This window comes from Lytechinus variegatus, chromosome 5 (assembly GCF_018143015.1).
Source record: "Lytechinus variegatus isolate NC3 chromosome 5, Lvar_3.0, whole genome shotgun sequence".
Classification (NCBI taxonomy): domain Eukaryota; kingdom Metazoa; phylum Echinodermata; class Echinoidea; order Temnopleuroida; family Toxopneustidae; genus Lytechinus; species Lytechinus variegatus.
The window spans coordinates 29,027,543-29,050,959 of record NC_054744.1 but is presented as its reverse complement, the minus strand read 5'-3'; the positions used below and the strand labels follow the sequence as shown (position 1 = coordinate 29,050,959).

Below are 23,417 nucleotides of genomic sequence, written 5' to 3'. Positions count from 1 at the left end.
TGTGAAAATCGAAAATCAACCTTTTAGTCAAATATGGAAGAATTTAAATTTTCATAAACAAACCATTTAGAACGTGTTTAGAATCGAGACACTTATAAATGGTCCTCGTGGGAACACGGCCGCCAGAACGGATGACGTCACCCCTTCAAAAGCCAACAACGGGAGGGGGGCACACGAGTCATAAAAGCGGGCTAGTTTCATTGTAAGGGTTGCTAGCCAACGATTCCCCTTCTTCTTCGAAACTCTCCCCCTCTCTCGATCCAGCCTGTATCGTTTGGATGTTCACCAATGCTTCTCAAGCCGACAGGGGGCGAAACGTTTTGAGGACAGAAAGGATGCTACAATACACGCAATTAAATTGAGTTGGATTAACTTTCACTCAAATGTTCTGAAACTCTGTTCATCTTTACTTCAATCCATGTGACCAACCTCCTGCAACTTTATTGTGAAGACATTTATGGATTAATCTTGTTCGCTATGATGACCAAATCCACGATGTCTCAATACGTGTTTGCAGTTGTTTTTCTCTGTTTGTTTGTGCAGAATGTTACCGCCAAGAGAGGTAAGGCTAAAAATGGCGCAATCTCTTTTACCGAGCCAAATTAGTGGAGCCAACAGTGAATATTACGTTGCAATAAATTTCCTTTTAGTATAGTTACGAAGAATTAACTCATGTAATTTCTTAGTCATTTGCTTCAGTTAGAGCAACGTAGTCATAATTCGATTGAATGTTAGCCCGATGTGGCCCTTTGTGTTTTAATACATTTTAATAAAATGAATGAAGCTGTGAATATTAAGACGTTTAGTATCAAGATCTTTTGAAAGCGTTCTATATAAAATTTGAATAGTAATCATAGTCATTGGAGTGCAAATAAAATTATCATCAAATAAAAGTGTTTAGAATATTTTGAAGAAAAAAAAACAACGATCCAACAATAATAACGGAGATTTTTTGTTATCCCCAATCCTTATTACTAATCGTAAAGTTAAATCATTATTAAGATTTCTGAAATCGTATTTCGCACGACTGCAGATTTTCCTTCTTCTTTTTTTTAAATCGTATTCATGCACTAAAAAACGGATGTCTGCCGATAAGTTTGATGATGGAGCATGTATGTAGATACTTAGGTTTATTGCTCAATCTCCCGCACAGTTCAGATGATATATTGATAATTATGACAGTACTACACTCTAAATTGCAGGGATCTAAAATAAATACAGGTAGACTGTAGCTTATTTGAAATCTCGAAGGATCTGAATTCATATCCATTGAAATTTGAAAATGAGAATTTAGGATTCAAACAAAATCCAGAAATCTATTGGTTCTAATTACAGTCTAACTGGATTTATTTCAAATCCCTGCAGTTTAGAGCGTAACGAATATACATCACATTTGTTTCGCGCACATATCCACATTGTAAGGTGGTCGAGGTGCTCCTATATTACACAGGCTAAGCTATAAAGGCTATCAATTCCGGTCATCATAACTGTTTTGAGGAATTACATCCTGCCTTCCTTGATTGAGTGCAGCACATTGAACATTATGGGATTCGAACCCACAACCCTCTTCTTCTCCAGTGAGAGTTAGAAACGTACACTGTAAAAACTGTGGTGCTGAAACTGACACCAGTTGGTGTTAATAGAGGACCACATGCACCCTGAGGCGTTACAACTACACCTAGAGAATGAACATAGCGCCACATAGTATAAATGTAAGAACCAAAGGTGTTGCAATAACACCTATAAATGTTAAACTAACACTGTCAATTTAACACCGGTGTAAAATAACTGGTGTGGTTCTCTATGTACACCGGTAAACACCACAGTTTTTGCTGTGTAAGGGCACTGTCCTACATGGCGGGTCGTGTGGTTGGCCCACTTTTTCGTTCAAAGTGCCCCACACCCTCATATTGCTGGAAACGTATAGACGCAGCCACAATGTATAAGTGACGATAAGTTCAGAGAATTAAGTAGAAAAATTATAATTTCCTACTTTCTGCCCAATCAATTAATATTGGAAACATTCATTGAGTTATTAAACGATGACTTGTTTTACTCATACCCTTGCACACTCCCGCGATCCATGCGGTAAAACAACTGCGGCAATGTGTTAATTAGTCGCCGTAGTGACTAACGTTCAGTTTGGCGCACACGTGTTTGCTTTAATCAGACGGTCCATATCTTTCACATCAATTAGTATTTTGACGGGGAAGTGGATGCTCTCATTTTTTTAAATGACACAAAACGACCGATGGAAACTTGCTGCATGCCGATTTAAACACCTGTTGAATGTCTATATGGAAAACTATTTTATTACCTACCTTTTAACCTGATTAAACAGCCAATGGACCGTATCATCAATTTCAGAAGGGAAGGCAGCTTTAAAAAAAAATGGGACACAATGGTCTTTTTTCTAATAGTAGTCTACTCCGCACTCCATATGGATTTTGTGTTCCTAACTTTGAGACCAATGTGTCATAAATCCTCAATCATATCCATGGAATTAATAACCGATCTCATCCAACTTTCATCGGAAATTTTCCGATTCTTCACGATGCATGAAAATATCCCGTATTCAAATAACCTATAGAACCATAGGGCCCTAGCTTGTTGCACAAGCCACATCATTTTCCATCATGGGCGGAAATCCCAGGGGGGGCAGAAGGACGTGTCACCCCTACTCAAAATAGTAGGGGGACACAATATCAAATGTCCCCCTACTATTTTTGTTCTTTTGTGATGGTAAGAAATACATCTTTCAAAATCGATATAAAACATGTATTTTCGTCGAAATGACCTTTAATTTTGGGTGATAACCTTTTTTTTTTGCTTGTCAAATTTTCCAGCCCCTTGTCCCCTCTACCTTTTGCAATAGTTTTCCTCCCCTGTTTTCCATGGTATATATCAATCATGTCATGTAAATCATGACTTTCAATAAATATATATAACCAATCTTAACGAATCTACACTCCAATCATTATACGAAGCTCATAAACGTTTTTCAAAGCCTAATGATTGTTGCCAAAACCGTCACAAATTAATAACCTTGCTGTCTGTCTACCAAAATTTGACGTGGCAGGCTTTCAATTTTTGGCGAAAAGAGTGGTGTTTCAGTAAAAATTGGCGAAAGAGTGAAAGCCTATATAGGCTGACGTAAATACGACGAATGAAAAAATAATATTAGCATTCATGGTCATTAATGATAATGATATATGGCATTTATGAGGCACCAAATCACAGTTGCCTATTACATGACGCATTGTGTATTGCTATTGCTTCAGTTGCAGCTTGGAAAAGATGATGGGGGTGTGGGGTGGGGGCATTTTTAAAGAATCAATCAATCATGTCGGGTATAGCCATTCCCCTAACCTTGGTTGAGTGCAGCACAATTTTCATCAATTTGATTTGATAAAAAAAATAATTAAAAAATTGCTTGGATACCAATATGTCCTTTGATTTATTTTAGATTGCACTATTTCTACGATAAAAAATAGAATGTTTACCTTTAGTTGAGTTTATTATACAGTTCCCCCTGTATATTGCAAAATAAGACTTAAAAGACATGTTAAAATTCAAGATTACGACCGTCAGATCGTTCAAAGTAGTAACAGACCTTTGTCTTCATGAATCTAAGCTTACAACCACAATGACTTTTAATATATATTTTAATAGACGGGGTGCAAGACGGGGGTGTGAGATTATTATTTTTTTTATTTTTTTTTTACTTAATCTGATTACAGGGGTAAAAGGGTTACAGGAATAAAAAAGCTATTTCATGCTCTTCTTTCTTCTCACTTCCTCTAAATCTTTTTCTTTCTACCCCCCCCCCCTCGTCTTTACCTTTTTTTTTTACTTTCCTCACTATAAGTACATGGATATCATGGCGGCCTGTGACCGAGTCACCGGACTCCCCCTGTATCACGACCCCTGCAATGACATAATCATGAGGAAGATCTTGTGAGACACCGTCTGCAATTAATTTCCCTGATCAACATAATCAAATCTCATAAACTCCTGATACGTCTAAGAGAGAATTGGGTAAAGACTGGTAGCAAGGGCGGATCCAGGATTTTCCAAGAAGGGCATTATTGCCCATGGAAAATTTGACAAGCAAAAAGAAAAAAGTTTTTCACAAAAAAAAAACTTTATTTTCTCTAATATTATGTAGAATTTGACAAGCAGAAAAGGTCCTCATTTGTTTATGAATGACATATTCCTATTAAAAAATATACTGTATGTTGTAACTTTGAAAAGGATGGCACACTCATAAGAACGGCAAACTTACATTAAAAATATTGATTATGGCTCTCAAAGGGGGGGGGGCATTGGCTAGATGTGCCCCCCCCCCCCCCTCTCCTGGATCGGCCACTGACTGGTAGTCATCGTGTATGGTCGTTGGTTCAAAACAAACGCGTCTCCAGACCGGTCAAAGCTATTGAATCGGTTCGAATGGTAACCATTGTAACTGTCATCGGTCGGCTTGGAGTCGGTTTCGTAAATTGTGATTGTAGCTTTCAATTCGTTTCTTTCCCTTTCGACTTACAAACCCACTATTTTCAATTTGTTTAAAAAGAACGCTTTTCAAACACTTCTCCCGTCTGTGCCCTCTCAGATTTCTTTTAAATCTAATGCCGCTGCCTAACCTGGCCTGTCCTTGCTGACGATGTACCTAGCATGTCATCGCACAGAGTCAGGGCTTTCATTGATCATTTCCACGTTTAATGGGCACATGTTCAAGACTTTCTAGAAAACAAAACCAGATAGCATCTCTGCGGTACCCCCAACCAAATTATATATCCCTCTCCAAGTTCACCAGAGTCGCATTGTGTGCAATTCAAAACAATAACGAGAGAGACATGATTAACGGCCTGACAACGCACCCTGTTTGGTTCCGTGTATTATGAACTTGACGCAAGCGGTGACATTTGGTTTAGAAGTTGCAGATAATCTCTCTGTCCACTCGTGTTTAAGTCTCCAACAGTTGTCATTACGTGGTATTGACTAACTGAATTGTGTAACGTATTTGACAATAACACTATGAAATTGTCAAATATGAACTTACAAATTGTTTGTTAAAACAAATTGCGTGCAAAGTGATTTGAGATTTTCTTAACCAACAGTTGGTAGATTCATATTTTGTCAACCAGTTTGGGGGGTTGGTTAAACTAATTTACCTGTTGTCCTGTTAGGTATATACTATTTTTGTGACGTATTTGAACATTGAAATGGACAAGTAACTATGCAAATAAGGATGATTTATTCGGTTATGTGCTATAGTTATTGACTAGCTGCATCATAATTGTATTATTTAAAGCAAAATGATAAGAATCTGTCGATAAATATAGATAAGGATACAGGTAGATGATTTCATTCATAACATTATGACACTGAAACGTTAAATACACTTGGATTTTGATATGTATTTTTGAAGCACTTACATGAGATTTAAAAATATTTCGAACTATCTATTTTGTCAAAATAAAACAGATCTCAATAAAACTGCCGTAAATTTCATCTTTAAAAGAAATCACTCTTTTTACAAAAAGGTGGTCTCCCGTGATAAAGATGAAAATTTGATTCATAATTTACATGGACTTTGTAGCAAAACGTAGTCTTAGATTAATTTGTTTAAATATTAATCTATTTAGTTATTTATTCATTCATTTATTTATTTGTTTGTTTTCTGTTTTCTTTAAACAGAGGTATGTTGGGTTATTAAAAATTGTTTTCCAAAAGTACTGTTTACATTTAAAGAATACAATCTTCATTATTCATAGACCTAATAAGTGCCACTGAAAGTTGTTTTTCAAGGAAGATATTAGATGATTTAAGATATATGATAAGATGATTGCATTCGTGTGGTTTGTGTCATTGTACATATTCAATTTTTGTATAAGTTTTCATACTCCTGTCTATCAGGTGTATCATTCGAGGGGTACACAGGCAGAACACTGAACATGCTGAATTGGAATTAAAAAAAAACATAGACAATTTCTATCAGAATAATCTCCTTCAAAGTTTGAAAAAAAAACTCTTCTTCTCTTTCATCTCGTTTGTCACATAATCGGTCTGATTCTCGTGCAACTGTATCATATTGCAAAGTTCGCGCCAAATTTTCTTTCAAAGTTATTGTCTGACACAAGGATAGTCTCGATGCCCCGCGGTAGATTACACAGAACGTGCCAGAAGTTTACATTGCTATATTCATTTGTCATCACGGCTTGAAAACAAGCAGGAAAATTGTGTTTGCGCGTGGTGATGTTTGTCTGATGTGTTTGTCTTTTTTACACCTTTGAAGATGGCTTAAAATATATTCAGTATCATTACTTTTACAATGGCATGTCGTAAGAGACTCGTGTTTAAAACGATTTTCGTGAATATACATATATATTTTGTTTGAATTAATAAAATATATCACCATCGCTTCGTGCAGGGTACAATGATACCGTGGATGGTTTAATTCTAATTCTCATAGTACATAGACCCTCAATTCATATTTATTTGTTTTAACTGCCCGCGACGAGGCTCTGGGTCTCGCAAAAGATGCAACTTCTAAAATCTCCATTTTCTCTCAGGAACTGAATAGGTCTAACGCTATTCACCGAAAAATCTTAAACTCTCAAAGCATTGAGTTATTCTTCCATATTCAAAGCACTAGCTGTGTTTGAAATCTCATATTGCAGTATTGCGTTTGTATTCCTCACCCGAACACCTCTCTATGTATATTTTGAATATCAATTAATATTATAAAGATTTGCTTACAAATCTTCATGAACCGAAATAATCTGCCGACAGCCCCCCTCCTCAAAAATATCTTGCTTCATTTTCAAACAATAGGCTGGACTCTCACTGTTTAATGTAATTTATATATCTGTCAGTTTTGGAAAGAAATATGAACAACAGACTTCTTTCAAAATTAGATAAGCATTTGTGCACTGGCTGTTACAAATTATTGTTTGAATGGGCAACTGTTTCGACTTTGCTCCTGACTTTGCCAACTGCACATCAACAACCATTATAGATCTGTAATGACAAGCATACGGGAGTTCTAATCCATTCTGACGAAAGAGATCAGAACACTGTCGTTCTTTTTATTTGAGACTACCAGAAGCATGATAAGCTTTTTTTGTAAAAGGTAAGGCAAATAAGCAAAATTTTCCACACAACTATTGGTAAAAATCTGTCCAAATTAGGTAACATATTTGCTCAATTCGATAATATTTGCCCAGAATATATATAGATATATATATACCAACATACATTACCCAACAAAGTTGACAGTATGTTGCCCAATATTTTACATGTTTTACGTGTGTAGGGCTGAGGCCCTGAGATATTGTTTGTTTATTTGTTTTGTTTTGTTTTGTTTTGTTTTTAACGCTCCTCCATTGGTTGTTAAAAATTCGAAACTCTTTCATTAGTGCCTCCCCCCTCCCCTTACACGGTATCACAACCCACATAGGGTCTGATTATTCATTGACCACAAATTGCTAAATCTTTTCACGTATTGTTATAAACCTACACGATTTTGTTAAAGTCCTATATTAGAACTTCTTAGTAAAGATTAAGATTGCCGCCTATCTTTTAAAAAAATGAATTCGCTGCCAAGTAATTCAAAGTTTCCACGGAATTAGATGTAGTTCAGATAAAAAAAACTCACAACGTGCTTTATTCAGATCTAGTTTAATAAACTGGCTCAAATTACATTTATTCCATTCAGACGGGTAGTGCTACATCTTGTCTGCGCGATTTGATTACTGTAATCCTTTGTTTCATGTTCCCTATTAATGAATGTGATACAATATGTCGCCAAGTAAATGGATCAGTCAACCTTTTGCTGTTGAACAGCTTAAAGCTACACAATGTTTGTCATTCCAGCATTTGTCATTAATTCTGTGGAGGTGTCGTGGTCTAGTGGTTAAGACTTTAGTCGCTCGATCTGAGGAACGTGGGTTCGATTCCCTCAGTAAGAAATTTACCCATCTTTTAGTGCACTCAACCCATGTGAGGTAAATGGGTACGGGCAGTGAGTAATTCTTCAAAGAGCTGTGAGCACCGGAATTGGTCATGCGGTAGACTAGCTTATAACCGGGGTGATATAGGTGCACATTGAGCACATAACAAGATGTATGTATAGGTGAGCTATATATACAACTCTTTTACATGTATGGTTTTTAAAGCAAAAACAACTGTATAACGTACGTGATTTAAGGGTTTTCATATTATGCATATTGTCTATAAAAATGTGTAACTTATCGGTGTACGTTTTGACAACAAATTAGTCTAACGTTTGACTTGTTACGTCACACCAAATTCAACAATTATTGTTGATGCATGGGTGTAATTGGAACCAATAGTTAGATTTAGTTGGATAATTGGAAATACACCAACACAATACCATGATTGCCATTATTAACCTGTTGACTGAATTTTGTAATTTCTATAGGCTTTGTACAGCAACCAACCGGTTTCAGTAGGCAATTGGTTAGGATATTGGGGACATCTCACTTTACAATAAACGTAGCAGGCGTTCCTAAAGTCTTGCATTAATTAACGAAACATCCAGGACCCAAAATTTATTTGACCGTCTGTTCTTTGTAAGGGTCAAACAGGTTTAAACAGCCTCTGTATAACATGACAGTATTAGTCCTTAACCATGTTAACACGTCAAGGCAGTTCCCCAAACAAGGCCTAATTAGTCAAGATCTGTCTTTTGGGGACACAGTATCAATACATCTAAAGGGTTTCTTCCCGGACAAGGTATTCCCGAGACGCTGCCTAGCGTCTTCCGAACAGTTATCGCCGTTGTAAACCGGTCTCGTTGAACTCCGCGTGGCCCTGTAACCAATCCCGTCCTCGATCGGGATTTTTTTTTTAAACCAGAATTTGGCTCTTCGCCCGTTGATTGCAAAACAATCACGACAAAATAGTCTATGATTGAAACAACTGCAGATGCGGGAAGGGGATGGGTTAATGATGAAGTAGGGGGAGGTAGGTAGGACTTGAGAAAAGAAAGGTGCACTTCTCTTGCGTAAATGTCCCGGTCATCGGAAAGACTCGGGGAGCTTGCGGATTTGGCCGAATGCCCATCACGGGAAACCCGATCGAGGGTTAATGGGACCGTTGATGGTGACTCGCTCTTTATCGGAGCCCTCATCCATTTCGCCGACGTGCACTCACCGCCCACCGCATTTCCGCTTTGTGATTGGTCACAAGTTCAGCTGAGATGCCGCGAGTGGGCGGGGCGGGTCCCTTTGGCTTGTGCACCTCGTCAACACGAATGTGACGCCGCGGAACGATATTTAACCCAAATAATAACAGAATAAACAGTGTGAGATATGAAGAATAAATGTGATGGAGTATTCCCAAGCGAAACAAAAACTTACAAAAAAATAAGGCTACATCAAATTCATTCACAGTAATGAAACTAAATACCGGGTAAAGCGCAATCAAAGCTAAACAAAATAGTCTGACTTGACAATTATCATTATAAAACTGAGTGTTACTTCGCATCAACTTCTTGACTTTACAGGATATTGGGCAAACTGAAAAAAAAATCATTAATTCGTCAAATGGAATTGTTGACGAAACCGAAGTTGGCAAGTCGAGATGGGAGCTCTGCCCGACATTTCGTCAATCCTCAAGCTGGCAAAGGTTTTTGTTATATTGTTTGGACTAACCTGCATTTTTCATATGCTATCCAAATTTTGAATTGGGATTCGTTAAGTTGATTTAGCAACAAGCATAGGTAGTCAGTTGGAGGACTGGCTAAAAGCATGAATCTAATAATGTTTTCCAAGTATGCTTGATATCATCAAAAAATATTATTCAGTGTGATTAAAATTGCAGTTGCGAAATATCATGCACCCAACATCCAGAGACTTGTGAAAGTGACAACTTGAAGCAGTGGTCCAAACATGCCGAAATCTTATATTTCAAATGGTGATGTATTAGGTCGGCCCCATACATCAATAATTATATCCGATTTATAAACGTCTGACAAACATAATCATTAATCCAGTCACAGCATGCGACTGCATGACTTCCATGTAATCCATGTACTCCTGCAGTATGTGCAGTCCATAGAAAATATATCTCGACGGTGCAGTCACACAGGTGAATTCAACACCAGACCGATCAAAGCTACACTGTAGTATACGTTATAACCAATGACATGTGTTGGGTCGGTTTGGATTCGTTTCGTCGGTGTGACTAGCACCTTAAGTAGGTCAGTTATAGGTATTTATGAAGCATGCTTTAAAACATATAACTCTTTGCCGGAAAATGGCGTCACGCACGAACTATTCAGCGTACACACACTTCCGGATTAGATTAAGTGTTTCACCTGAAAGTTATTCCCAAGCCAAGACTCCCTTTCTATCGTTAATGCCCCAGTCACATTATGTGCAATCGCCTTCAGACCGACCAAAGATATTATATTATTAACAATGGCCCGCCATGGGTCGGGCTGGGGTCGGTTTCGCTAGTGTGTGACCGTAACGTGGATTCAGTCATCGGCTTGCCTTGCCCGACATACACTGACTGAACCTTTCACGTATCAAACCGTGAGTTGAGATGAAGCGAAGTAGATTGTTCTTGTTATGTTCCGATTGCACGCATACATTCAAGCATTTTGTCAACAAGTGTTTACGAAAAAGAAACGCGGGTGTGGACAGAGGTTGTGGAAACCATGTCCAGGCGCCAGCAGGGAGGGGGCAATAGACCTGTTTCCATACATGTTACTTTCGTTCGGGCTCTTACCCCATTTTTGTCAGTTACACTCTTCAGGTAAGGAAGAGGGGGTGAGCGATGTGCCCCTGCCCCCAATATGACGTGATAGTGGTGTAAGGGTAGATATTTTAAAGGATTTAAAGGAATTCGCAACTTATCCACTTAAGGCCCGATGGGAAAACTGGAAAATATCACAATTAATTGATATCACTATGGATCTATCATTACAATGATTATTATTGATTAATAATTGAATAATTAAAACAAGTTATCTACCACTCTACACCCCTCCCCCACCGCCCTTATCCTCTCCCCCCACTCTCTCACACACACCCACACACTGCCTCCCTCCTCACTTTCTTTCTTTCTATCACATATCTTTATACCTACTTTACATTCATCGAAAATCAATACGACTTTTGTTTTTGTATATTTCCAGAGATATTCAGATGCGACTTTGAGGACCCACGCTCGTCACTCTGCGGGTTTAGGGTTCAATTCCCCCAGAAGAGCTTAGAGCATCGAGATGAACAGTGGGATGTGAGGCGTGCCTGGGCGAGCAGGGGTGGACGAGATGGGCCCACTACCGATACTACACTCAACACCCCGCAAGGTAATTTACTCTAAAAGACGAGTAGGGAAATTCCACTCTTAAAATGATTGAAAATGTTAATTCCTTAAAGGAGTGAAAATTTTAGTTCTTTATAGGAAGTGAAAATATTTACTCTTAAATGAGTGAAAAATTTCACTCTTGGGAGTAGTTAATTATTTTCTCTCAGAAAAGAGTCACATGTTCACTCTTGAAAGAATGAAAATATTAACTCTTAAAGGAAAGTGACTTCAGAGTGATTTTGTATATTTGCGAGTATATGATTGACTTTAGGGATCCATGGGGGTCGTCAGTAATCGATAAGGTATTTTTAGATATAGATTTACTAAAAATCACTATTCTTAATTAACTCTTAATATAGTTAACATTTCAGTCATACTTGTATAAGTATGAATTGATATTGTGTATTGGTTGCAAAAATCGTGCCCAAACGGTAAGCATTGTAAATTCTAGTCTAAAGTATATTTACTTTTTGTTTGTTTGTTGTTTAACCTGTAGATTCACTTGTAGTTAAATGTAAGTGTTACGTCTTTATTCATCTACACGCATGTAATTATTAAGATAATGCAGTTTTATTTATCATTGCTGTTGACATTGAATTGAGCTATCTGTTTATTCAAAGTTGGACTATATCAGACCTTAGACAACGACGTTTAGATAATAAATCTAGGCGAAGTGTCTAGGTCAAGCGGGGATCTTTACAAAGAATCGGCAAAGTTTTTAGAGTCTTACTAATCTGTTTCGAGGGCACAAGGTGACAACTTAAATCACTCGTGACGCACACTCGTCGGGTAAAGCCCTGGAACATCTTCATTTTTAGACCCGTGATTGAAGTAGATTGTTTGGCATGGATATAGAACTACTGTTTTCGAAGGCTTTCTAGTTGCCATGGATATGACACATACTTGGGTTATTAATAAACAAGCTACAAAAAAGTCAGCGATATTGAAAATATTCGAGCGATAATAAGGGGTATTATGGTGTGTGCGTGAGAGGGGGGAAAGAGGAGAGAGAATGATTAGATTAAAAGGTAAATAAACGATAGATAAATGAAATAAATAAACCCCAAAAATAATGAATGAATGAAATTAAAATAGGAAGAGAAAATAAGAAAGAAAGAAAGAAAGAAATTAATTTTAAAAAAAAATGAAAAAGAGAAAGAAAAGGAACAAAAAGGATGGAAATTTAAAAAAGAATGATAGAAAGAAAGAAAGAAAGAAAGAAAAAAAAAGAAAGAAAGAAAGAAAGAGGAAACGAAGAAGGATTTGATGAATTAGGAGAATAAGAGAAGAAATGTAGGTCATTGTAGGTGTTCAAACTACACTATAAAAAACACCCAAGAGAAAATGATGAAAATATGAAAAAAATGAGAGGGAGGAAGATAGAAAGGAGAGAGAAGAAAATATGGGAGAGGGGAAGGAAACAATCTATCTAACTCAAATAGACCAAATGACTGCAGCACGGTACTTCAAATGAAACGTATTTAGAAACAAAATTATATTTGGGAGGAAGTCGCCATAAACGCGGGCGAGGACAAACACACCGGGGCATGTGGGGATTATTCATAACCATGCAGGTCCATGATTTGTTGAAATAGCATCAATTGCCTAACACAATCTCAAAATTGCCCAAATAATTATTCAATAAAATGGGAATTATATCCCGTCATAATTAAGTACTTATTATCCAAGTTATACATTTAGAGACCTTATCTACTCATTCCATACGGTAATTTTATTGCAAAATGCAAAAATAAGTCTAATATAGAGCATAAATATTAATCCCTCTAGAAGATACGTAATTGTTGACAGCTTTAAAGTGAGTTTGGGGGACTCTCAAGTACATGGGAAATTGTATAATCATTTTATGAGAAAGTTGAAGGAAATAGCTGATTTTGATGGACTTTCTGCCTGCTGCCAGTCTCCCTAGCTGCATGTAATTAATGATATTTGAAGTCGATATAATTTTTATTTGAAATGTAAAAAAGGTGCATTTTAGTTGAGAATATAAGATATTCTTAAAATTTTGAAGCATAAATTTCAATAAAATAAATCTCCCCCTTCTGACTCATGTGCACTACCTCCCCCCCCCCCTCCCTCACACACACACACACACACCCTCACACACGCACTTTCCCTCCTCTCCGTCTCTTTATTTCGATCTCTCATGGAGTATAATCTGTTTTGATAGATTTGGGAGTTCCTCACTGGTATCATGGTTTCGTGCCCAGAATCATACACTTTATTCATTCCAAATCATTTATCATTATTAAAAACAATCATATTGCAAAAGGAGTGGGACGCCTGTGATTATGACTTCCCCACCTCCCCCTCCTACCCTGCTAGAAATATTAACACTTAGAAATGGCGTAGTTTTCATACTATTGCAACGTCTCTTATTCAAACTTAAAAAGATAATCGTGGGGGAAAGGGGTAAGTCAACCCATCCCCCACCCCCTCCCTCGTCCATGCTCCTTTTTGGTGAATCACCTTAGCCCGTGTTTCGTGGAAGGTGCCAAAACAGACGCTAATTGCTTCGTCATTGTCACTTTATCTCACGGCGAAGCGTTATGCTTGTGAAAGTAGAAATTATCAATCTACAAAAATGGGCCATTAAAACATGATTTCCATCCAATCTGAAAATCAATCAGGTTTGTATGTCGGATCCATTAGCCTCATTAAGAGAAGGGAACCCGTCAATTAAGCTCCTTCAGTTTAAATGATGAACACGGATAATGATGTCATGTTTCAGAATGACTGTTGAAATTAGCGCATCGCCAGTTGAGAATGCAACACTGTTTAACGGTGGAATATAATGAGTCATGACAGACCCTAAAAGCAAGTTCGTATATTGCATTCCAATACTCTAAAATAGATTTACATTATCCACTTATACAATGTGTCTGTTTCTGATGTTCCACTGTATTATGTCTGACGAATCCAGTAATGCCCTTCCAAATTTATTCCATTTGTTTAAATAAATTTTAATACTCTCCCTCTTGAATGTCATTATCATTATTCTCCTTCTATTTTTTTTGAATTATTTATTGTAATATCCTTTAGAAATAACCGAGTCCTACATTAACGAGAGTTATAGTCTAGACCTGTACTTCACTTTCTACAGAATCTCAATATATGCAAAGTACATCGACTCTAGATGCGGGTGCATAATGTATGGTTTCCAGTACATATTTTTTGTGCTTCTTTATTTTGGTTGGCACTGATTTCACTTAATAATATGCAATTTCCTTTAAAGAAATATATGAATCATTCCGAGATCCTGCCCCATTGAGAAAGCGTGTATGCATATAGTTATCGATGTTTGTTAGAAAATAATAATTATAACAACAACAAAAATGTCACATCAATAACAACAACAGCAACAGCAATAATCATAATAATAATAGTAATAATAATAACCATCATCATCATCATCATAATAATAATAATAATATAGTAACAATGATAATAATAATAATAAGGATGATAATGAAAATGATAATAATAATTATAATATTAATGATAATAACAATAATGATTATAAAAATAATAGAAATGTTAATGATAGTAATAATAACAAAAATAATGATAATAACACTCATTCAATGAACAAGGTTAAAATATGATGATGATGGTGATGATGATGATGATATTTTGTACATGTATGCAGTTCGAAAGAAAGTGTTCAATTACCTGTGCCATAGAGGAATCCGTAGAAACTTGATCCTCCATTATAATTGGAAGGCATCTGATCAGAAGAAAAGCTGATCATCATTCTCTGCATTCGTCCGAATTGAAAGAGTTCTCGTATAATATAAACTGCATATCTAGAACATACAGGCTTTCCATAAGGTAAACAAGAACAGCAGTTCACCATCGACTAATCAAAGTTCTCGTATCGATCTACGACGTATGGCACGACGTACTGATATACGACGTATAGGCACACGATATATTGATGGACAACATAAAGATGCACGATCTATATTGATATATATACGTCGTACATGAAAACGATACACGTCGTATACAGGACGTATTGATACGCGACATTGTGGAAACACGATGTACTGGTACACGACGTATGGACACACGATGTATTAATACACGACGTATTGATAAACGACGCATACATTCACGACGTATGGGTATGGATCGCGGACATAATTATTTTCCGCGTCAGATCGCTGTAATATTACTACTTCGTTTCAATTTACTGACAGACGACTGTTTCTGAATGCTCCTGGGATATCTTGCTTCTCAAAAGTCGCTAAACGCCGTACAAGATACGATACGATACGTTGAAACAGGATAGATCGTCAGCTTTCCCCTCGATAAAGCCCCTCTATTCAGGCTATGGATTTGAGCCGCATGTAAACAATACATTCACAGAATACCACAAGACAATGATGATATGCTCCACTTACTACCATTGTTCTATATTCCTTGATAGGTCAAAGAGTTTTACTAATACACAATTTTGTTCACTGAAGTGGCTGCTGAGGTACATCCAGTCTCTTATTTAATGATTATGTATCACATTCGTTGCTATGCCAGTACATAAATTATATTTCGTTTGGCATAGTTGAATCACACCCCACCCCCTGTCAGAGATTAGCATGAAAAATGCACCAAAACTTATTTTGTCTCAGTTTGTCTCCACCGTGCACTATAACTTTTAAAAGATAGTTTGATAGTGTATTATCTGTGTCTTTAAAATACCTATGCATTTAAACTCGATTTTTTTTATATTTTGATTTCATAAACTCTGAGCTGGACAATCCATTTTATATTGGCATTTCTAACATACATTGTTTTACATATCCCCAGGGTCCTATGGGTACACCAAAGCGACGAACCAAACCGGAAGGTATTTCTACAGCTTCCGGGTGATGATTGTGTCTCCGAGTCTGGTCCTGTCGAGTGGGCGTGGTCGACTGAGCTTCAGCGCTTACCTCTGGACCCACCTACACCCCGTACGGAAAGCGGACAACCTACCAACGTTCCGGGTGCGAGGGTGTGGCGACGAGATTAGCTGGTCGTTGCAGGGACGCACCGCAGCCTGGCAGGAGGTGGACATAACCATAAACTGCAACAAGACGTTTCAGGTAAAGGAAGGAAACATCGAGTTTCACACTGGGCGTTTTAGCGTGCGCCTGTAATCCAAGCTTTGGGGAAGTCACAAATTGATGCAGAGGTTCGAGGTTCGAGCCCTGGTCACGACTTTCGGATGATGACGCTAAAGGTCGGTCCCAGACGTAACTAATTATATCTGATTGATGCACGTCTGACAAAACTCAATTACACACATCGCGGCGCATGACGGATTCAATAACACAGTTATTGTATTGACAATGCCCGTCAAATGATAAAGAACAGCTGGAAGGTCTTTGTCAAAAATTGGTGAACCGTAATAGCAGTTTCGTCATAAATTTCGGAATGCAAATCTGCCGTTTGTCTAGAATCCAGGACGCTGATTTGATTCACCAATTTTCGAGAAAGACCTGTTGGTTGTACTTTGTCCTGAAGAGCTTTTGAGAATACATTTTTTATGTTCTTTGATCTGTCGTGCGTTGTTGAGCAAAAACTACCTATTGTTTCTATCATCAGGGAGACTGTTTCATAAGAAATTCCGTGTAACTTTTGCCATTATGATAGTCTATCTACCCCTCACTTACATGAAAATATTTTATCTAATTAAGTGAATAATTAATGATCCTTGCTACAATATCCTATAGCAGATACAATCGGTGCAAATATAATGCCATGAAGCGTCTTGTCAGTATTTTTTCACTCAAAATCTACTCTTAACCCATCAGAGGCGTAGATGTCATAAGCTTAAAATTATTACCAGTGGTATAGCATTTAGACTAAACAACCTATAAATGCGGTCTCTTCAAACTCCCGATCCCGTCACTTTTTTATAAGCAAACTAAAGTGGCTGTCAATTTCGAACGTTTTAACCAACCTATGCCGACGCACGTATGCTATGGCAAGCCGATTATTTAATCAAATCTTTTGTTATTGAACAACTCAGGCGGATTTTCATATAAAAGGTGAATTATCGATAGTTAATGTGATTAATAAAATGCAATCGTTGATTTTAAGAATGGAAAGATTGATATGAGAAATGTCTGGTCACCAATACAGACTAGACATACGGTGGCTAAACGTCCTGGGTCCCGTCTTAGAAAGAGTCGGATCCGATCAACATCCACCGTATGGAATTCCATCAATGTCATATTTTTTTCTTCAGGAAATATGCACAATGTTCTTTTGTAAACACGGAGGAGCACACTTAGTTATCAGGACACTGATGAATGTATTAATATGCATCATATCTGGAAAACAATTTAAACAAATGTCCATTTTAGATGTTGGTGTTGCTGGCTTTCCATGGCTGTGGTCAATCGTAATTCTTTGTAAGATGTGGCCCAGGTGTGACAAATAGTGTGTTTGTCACTCTTTCATCGTTATCACCGTGATGATTTATGTAAGACATAGGGGAGGGGGGGTGAATGAGTTCCGATCCCAATTTGACAGATTTTTATTAAGGGAAATTAAATCAGCGGTCTATTGCGTAATGTGATTAAATCAGTTTGGTATTTTTCCTGTAATTAATCTTCTCGTTAACGAGCGATGATTTTTCATATTCAAGTGTTTATTAAAATGTATCATCAAGAATTACAACATTTACAAAGGATTTACATGATTATAACATAACATAGAATAGTGTTAACGAACGATATTGCTAGAAACAGTCATAATTATGTTAAAAAATAATCTTGTGTAATAATCATAATTATGTTAACGTTCAAAGTACACGTATATGATACGAAAAACTGTTACTTACATTTATCTAGAATACTGAGAATAAACTACTATTAGAAAATTTAGTAAAAAGTTTAAATAACGTCTGCCCAGTAGCTAACTTAACCAAGTAATCAACTCAATATGAGACACAATCGTAACCCAATACTCTATGAGGCTTTTCCTTACTCTCTTTATCCATACTATAGATCGGCTATAGACCCTATGGAACAATTATAACCTGTTGCAACCAATTGGTAATTACAAAGCATGTGAAACAATATTTGAACCACATTGGTCAACGTTCGGTTTAATATTACTATTGACAAAAAATTTAAGTCTATTGATTTTATGGTGAAATAAATAGGATACGAAAGAGTGGGTAACTGTAACATTTATTCTTGAAATATACCTCCTGTTATTTCACTCAACATTTTGAAATAATAAAGCCAACATGATATATTATGATTAATTTCATTTTCCTCCTTTGCAACAGTTGGTGTTAGAGGCCATTCACCGGATGCCGGGGTCAAGTGTAGCTGTGGACGATATCCGGGTCACAAGTATGCTTGATCTGAGTAAGTTAAATTCCCTATAATATAAAAATAAATAATAATAGGCATTTTTATAGCGCCATTTATCTAGAAACAATCTATTCCGAGGCGCGTTGTCATTATCATTATTACCACGGCCTGAGCTCGAGATGCCTATCAGCGCTCGTGCATTCAAGGAATTAATCCTGCCAGTTACCCATTCACCTCTCCTGGGTTGAGTGCAGCACAGTGTGGATAAATTTCTTGCTGAGGGAAAATACGCCATGGCTAGGATTCGAACCATTAAACTTCTGTTTTAAAGGCGAGAGCCAGAACCACTAGACCACGACGTGCCCACAATACAAAATGCTAATCATCGAGGCTATTAGTAAGGATATAACCGAGATAACTATGGAACTGTTCTAACACGTCCGAAGCATAACCGAGGGCAAATTGACTGTTTCTAAGGTAACAAATGTGTGTGATTCTATAACGCCCCCCCCCCTGAAAAAAAATGATGTGTAAACGTTTTTTGAGATAATGCTAATGAGATCCCTGTTATCTATCGCACCATCCTTGTCCCATAACCATGACTAGTACTAATGACTATAGTCATGACTAGTCATTAGTAACAGTCATTAGCAAATTTTCCTGTCAGTGTTAGCTAATTTTATTGACGGGTCAATGTCCAAGTTCATCATTCATAATTATAAAAGAATCATTATACATGCAGTCATTTTATCGGTCTAGATAACTTGGTCTTTGGCAAGCAGCCGGTCTACTTCTCAGATTGTCTAATACCACAATTAATACCACAACTAGTAGGCCACAATTTGGCCTACTAAGTGTCGTTGGTCTACAATACACTGCAAAAATCTCCGGTGTTGATTTAACACCAGCCCGGAATCTATATATGTCTACACCAGCGAAGTGTTAAACAACACCAGTTTCGTTTTGGTCTAACACCAGAAAGGTGTTTATACAACACCAATATGTATTAAAATAGCATCGGTTTGATTACAAACTGGTGTTGTTTCAATATTTATCTGGTGTGGACATATAGATTCCGGGCTGATGTTAAATCAACACCGGAGTTTTTGCAGTGTAGACATGATCTATCACCCAACAAGTATAATCTTCATTTGGTCTAATTCCATTATCTCACATTGTTTTGCTCCTTTTTCTCTCACCCATCCCCTTCCTGCGAAATAGAGGACCATTTTCAGAACAGAGTGACGTCATCCTCCTTCGACCACTATGACGAAACATTCACATCACCTCCTACTACAACGACAGAGGGAAACACGGTCGACAGGTCCCTTCTTATCACACGTAAACATTGCTTTCTACCTATATATTTGTTCTACCTATATTCACTTTATAATCGGTCAAAGCCACTAAAATGGCATACGGAGTAAGAACAAGGGTGCCGCAGTTGGACATGATGCGAATCGTCTTCATCGCTCCCACCTCACCCTTCAAATAGGCCTAGTGAAACGGGGAAAAACACAAAATTAAAACCAAAGAAAATAATTTTTAAATAGACGAATTTTAAGAATAGAACTGAGTAATGAAATTATGTAAGTTATCACGATGGTTGTTGACATTGCAAAGAAATTATATTTTAATCGCCTCCCCCTATCAAAATATCCAAGGGCCGCCCCTGGGTGCTCCCAACCCCCCCCCCCCCCCTCCCCTCCATTCAACCCTCATAATGATATATTTTGCAGTGAAAAATTGTTGTTGGACAATATATCCAATTTTAAAATATTAAGCTCGATGGATTATTTTAGTCTCCTAATAAGGACATTAATGTTTAAACTGATAGATAATCCCAACTTAATTTTCAAGGAATCCTAAAGAAACTTCACGTAGGTATAATCAGGGACCTATTATACTCGGGGGAGAGTTTCATGAGAAGTTTAGTCAGAAATTTATTTTCACTAGCTGCTTTTCTCTCAGCTAATCGGATGCAAAGTTTTCTAGTCTGTCAGGTGAGTGAAGATCTCTGACAAAGCTTTTCACAAAATGCCCCCAAGAACGGTAACTAATACTCGTTTTATTCCCAACTGGTTTGTATCCCATGCTGCAGTATCTGGTCCAACTATCGGAGCTATAGTCGGCATCATCCTCGTCATCCTCCTACTCAATCTCCTTATCTTCATCATCCTCAGATTCAAGTAAGTCATTGATTATACTGCCATAAGTTGCCATGGTGACTGGTATAATTTTAGGGTTTATAATCAGATTCGAATGAAGTCATCTTGATTACATTGATGGTGGTGAGTTCATAACAGTGACTTGGATGAATATGAGGAAAAGCTGGAGTTTGGAAAAGCACGGATCAGCTTATCATGGACAGTTGAATGATGTAGGCAAAAGACAGATACGGTGTAATATTAAACAATATAAGCGAGCAAGAAGATCGTTGAAATTATGTTTAGCTTTTGCACGTGGAAATTGTGACGGTGAAATTTTAAATCGGGAAGGCAGTTCAAAAGATAATAATATTTATTATGCAATATAAATCAACGAACAAAAGAAACTATGATTTTGTGAAGATTGTAAGTGCAGCAGCCCCTCATCCCCCTTCCAATCACCAACGCCAGAGCCCCAGTGCTACACGTTATGATCTATACAAAGTTCAAATAACGAGAATATTATTTTTATATCATGCGAAAATAGGAATATCTTACATTTTTATTCGTCAAATGGCGAAAAACTATGATATTAGTAGTAAAACAGAAAGGGAATTATCTCAAGTTTAGACTGACGATGACGTTAAATGGTCAAACAAAGTTATCAAAAACGCGGATGCGAAAAGCCAATGAATTTAAGACAAGCTTTTCCTTGGACCGTTTAGACTAACCAAATTACGTATGCATTTACATTATTTCTATTAAAAAAACTGAAACATTCCTGTTACATATTTCATAACGGTAACTGTCGTTATTTTTTTTCAGGGTAAAAAATGGTAAAAGAAGACAGGCAAGTCTGAGGCGCCAGAGCAAAGCCCAAATCGAACAGCCGCACGATACCGAATCGGCTATCAAGAAAGACCCCATCCCTGTAGATCATCTGAAGAAGCGCTACATCGATGAAGACAACTATATCGTACCCGATGAAGGTTTCTGTACCGACGACTTGGAGAATACATGCGATTCCTTCATGGACACATCCACTTCATGCGACACCAATAGATCTTCTGAGACGCACTACACCGGATTGTCACTTGTTCGGACGTCCTCGAAAGAAGGGTCATGGGAGAACCGACAACAGGGAGGTGAGACGATAAGCTCTCTGGAGCAAGACCAGCCTCCAAGGGAGTATTCCGTGAAACGAAAAGCACCTCTGAAACCAGTGTTGTCTCTGCGCTCTGATGACGGAAAACCCGATTCGCCACCCCCGAAGAAACCACCACTGATACCGAATCTTCGCAAGGAAACACTGACGTCAGACTCTGTGATATTTAACCTTCATGGTAGGAGGAAAGAATCCTTAGCTCTTGAGTTGCCATTGTCTCCTAGAGGAGGCGGTAGGAAAGAGTCTTTGACTCCGGAGGCTGTGATTTTTAATCCTGGTGGTAGGAGAAAGGAATCATTGACCCCTGACCTGCCACTGTCTCCTAAAGGTGGTGGACGAAAGCAATCATTGACGCCGGAAATCCCTTTGCCACTGTACAAAAGAAAGGAATCCCTGACTCCAGAGATCCCCGTCATGCTAGTCACTGGCAGACGCAAAGAATCGCTAACCCCAGAAACACCAGTTGCACCGAAGGTTGGCAAACGGAAGGAATCGTTGATACCCAAAGACGCAGAAGCATTTCCAGATGTTGGTAAACGAAAAGAATCATTAACACCCGACACACAATCCTTGACGCCGGATAAACCCACCATTTTAGTTTCGGGCCGACGCAAGCAGTCCCTCACGCCAGAAGCGCCCTCTCCTGTGCCACCAACAGGCAGGCGCAAGGAATCTCTGACTCCAGAGACACCTACAATGCCACTTCCCGATATTCCTCGCATCATACCCCCAACAATACAAGTCAGCGGCGATGTCTGGTCGTCCCCAGGATACACAGAGCTATCCCATACCAGAAAATCCATCCGCAGGGACTATGAAAATGCACAGCTCGGTAAAGAAGACCAAAGCGATAAGAACACAACACCAAAGAGCAATTCATTAAATGTCAGCCAAGACGAGACTGGCTACCTCACGCCATCAGGACTATCAACGGGTCTCCCCTTCTATGAGTCTGCAGATCCCGTGAAGTTTGCGAGGGAACGGGCAAAAAGAAGCACCAGGAAACTCATTCACGAATACCATGATCTTAGTCACTCGAACAATAAATCCCATCCGCAGTATGAATCGTCGGTAATAATGGCTACAACCCCTCCAAAACGAATGCAAATATCCACCATATGGGATGCAGACTCGGACTATGAAGAACTGCATATCTAAAAATGCAATCATGTCTGTGTATTTTCTAATGATGGACAGCGGATGATGTTCATTTTAGTGTTAATGAGAGCATGATTATTCTAATTAAGTCATGAAGAAACGAAGAGGTTCACCTATGCAATAATGTATTTTTTCATCTGTATATTATATGTTGGATCGTTGAGAATACCACTTTCTTTCCAGGGGCCGCTTCATAAAGCTGGTCGTAAGTTAAGAGCGACTTTAAGAACGACTGGTGATCCTTTCTTGTGGTAAATGATATTGACCATTAAA

General features: G+C 37.9%; 1 protein-coding gene across 1 annotated transcript; it reads left to right on the top strand.

Moving 5' to 3' along the window:
* Positions 1-232: 232 nt before the first annotated feature.
* On the top strand, positions 233-23,417 carry LOC121415888. Its single transcript, XM_041609266.1, has 7 exons — positions 233-562; positions 11,171-11,344; positions 16,171-16,448; positions 18,647-18,728; positions 19,896-20,015; positions 20,776-20,863; positions 21,647-23,417. The coding sequence occupies exons 1-7, from the start codon at positions 478-480 to the stop codon at positions 23,142-23,144; spliced, it is 2,325 nt and encodes a 774-aa protein (XP_041465200.1). The 5' UTR covers positions 233-477; the 3' UTR covers positions 23,145-23,417.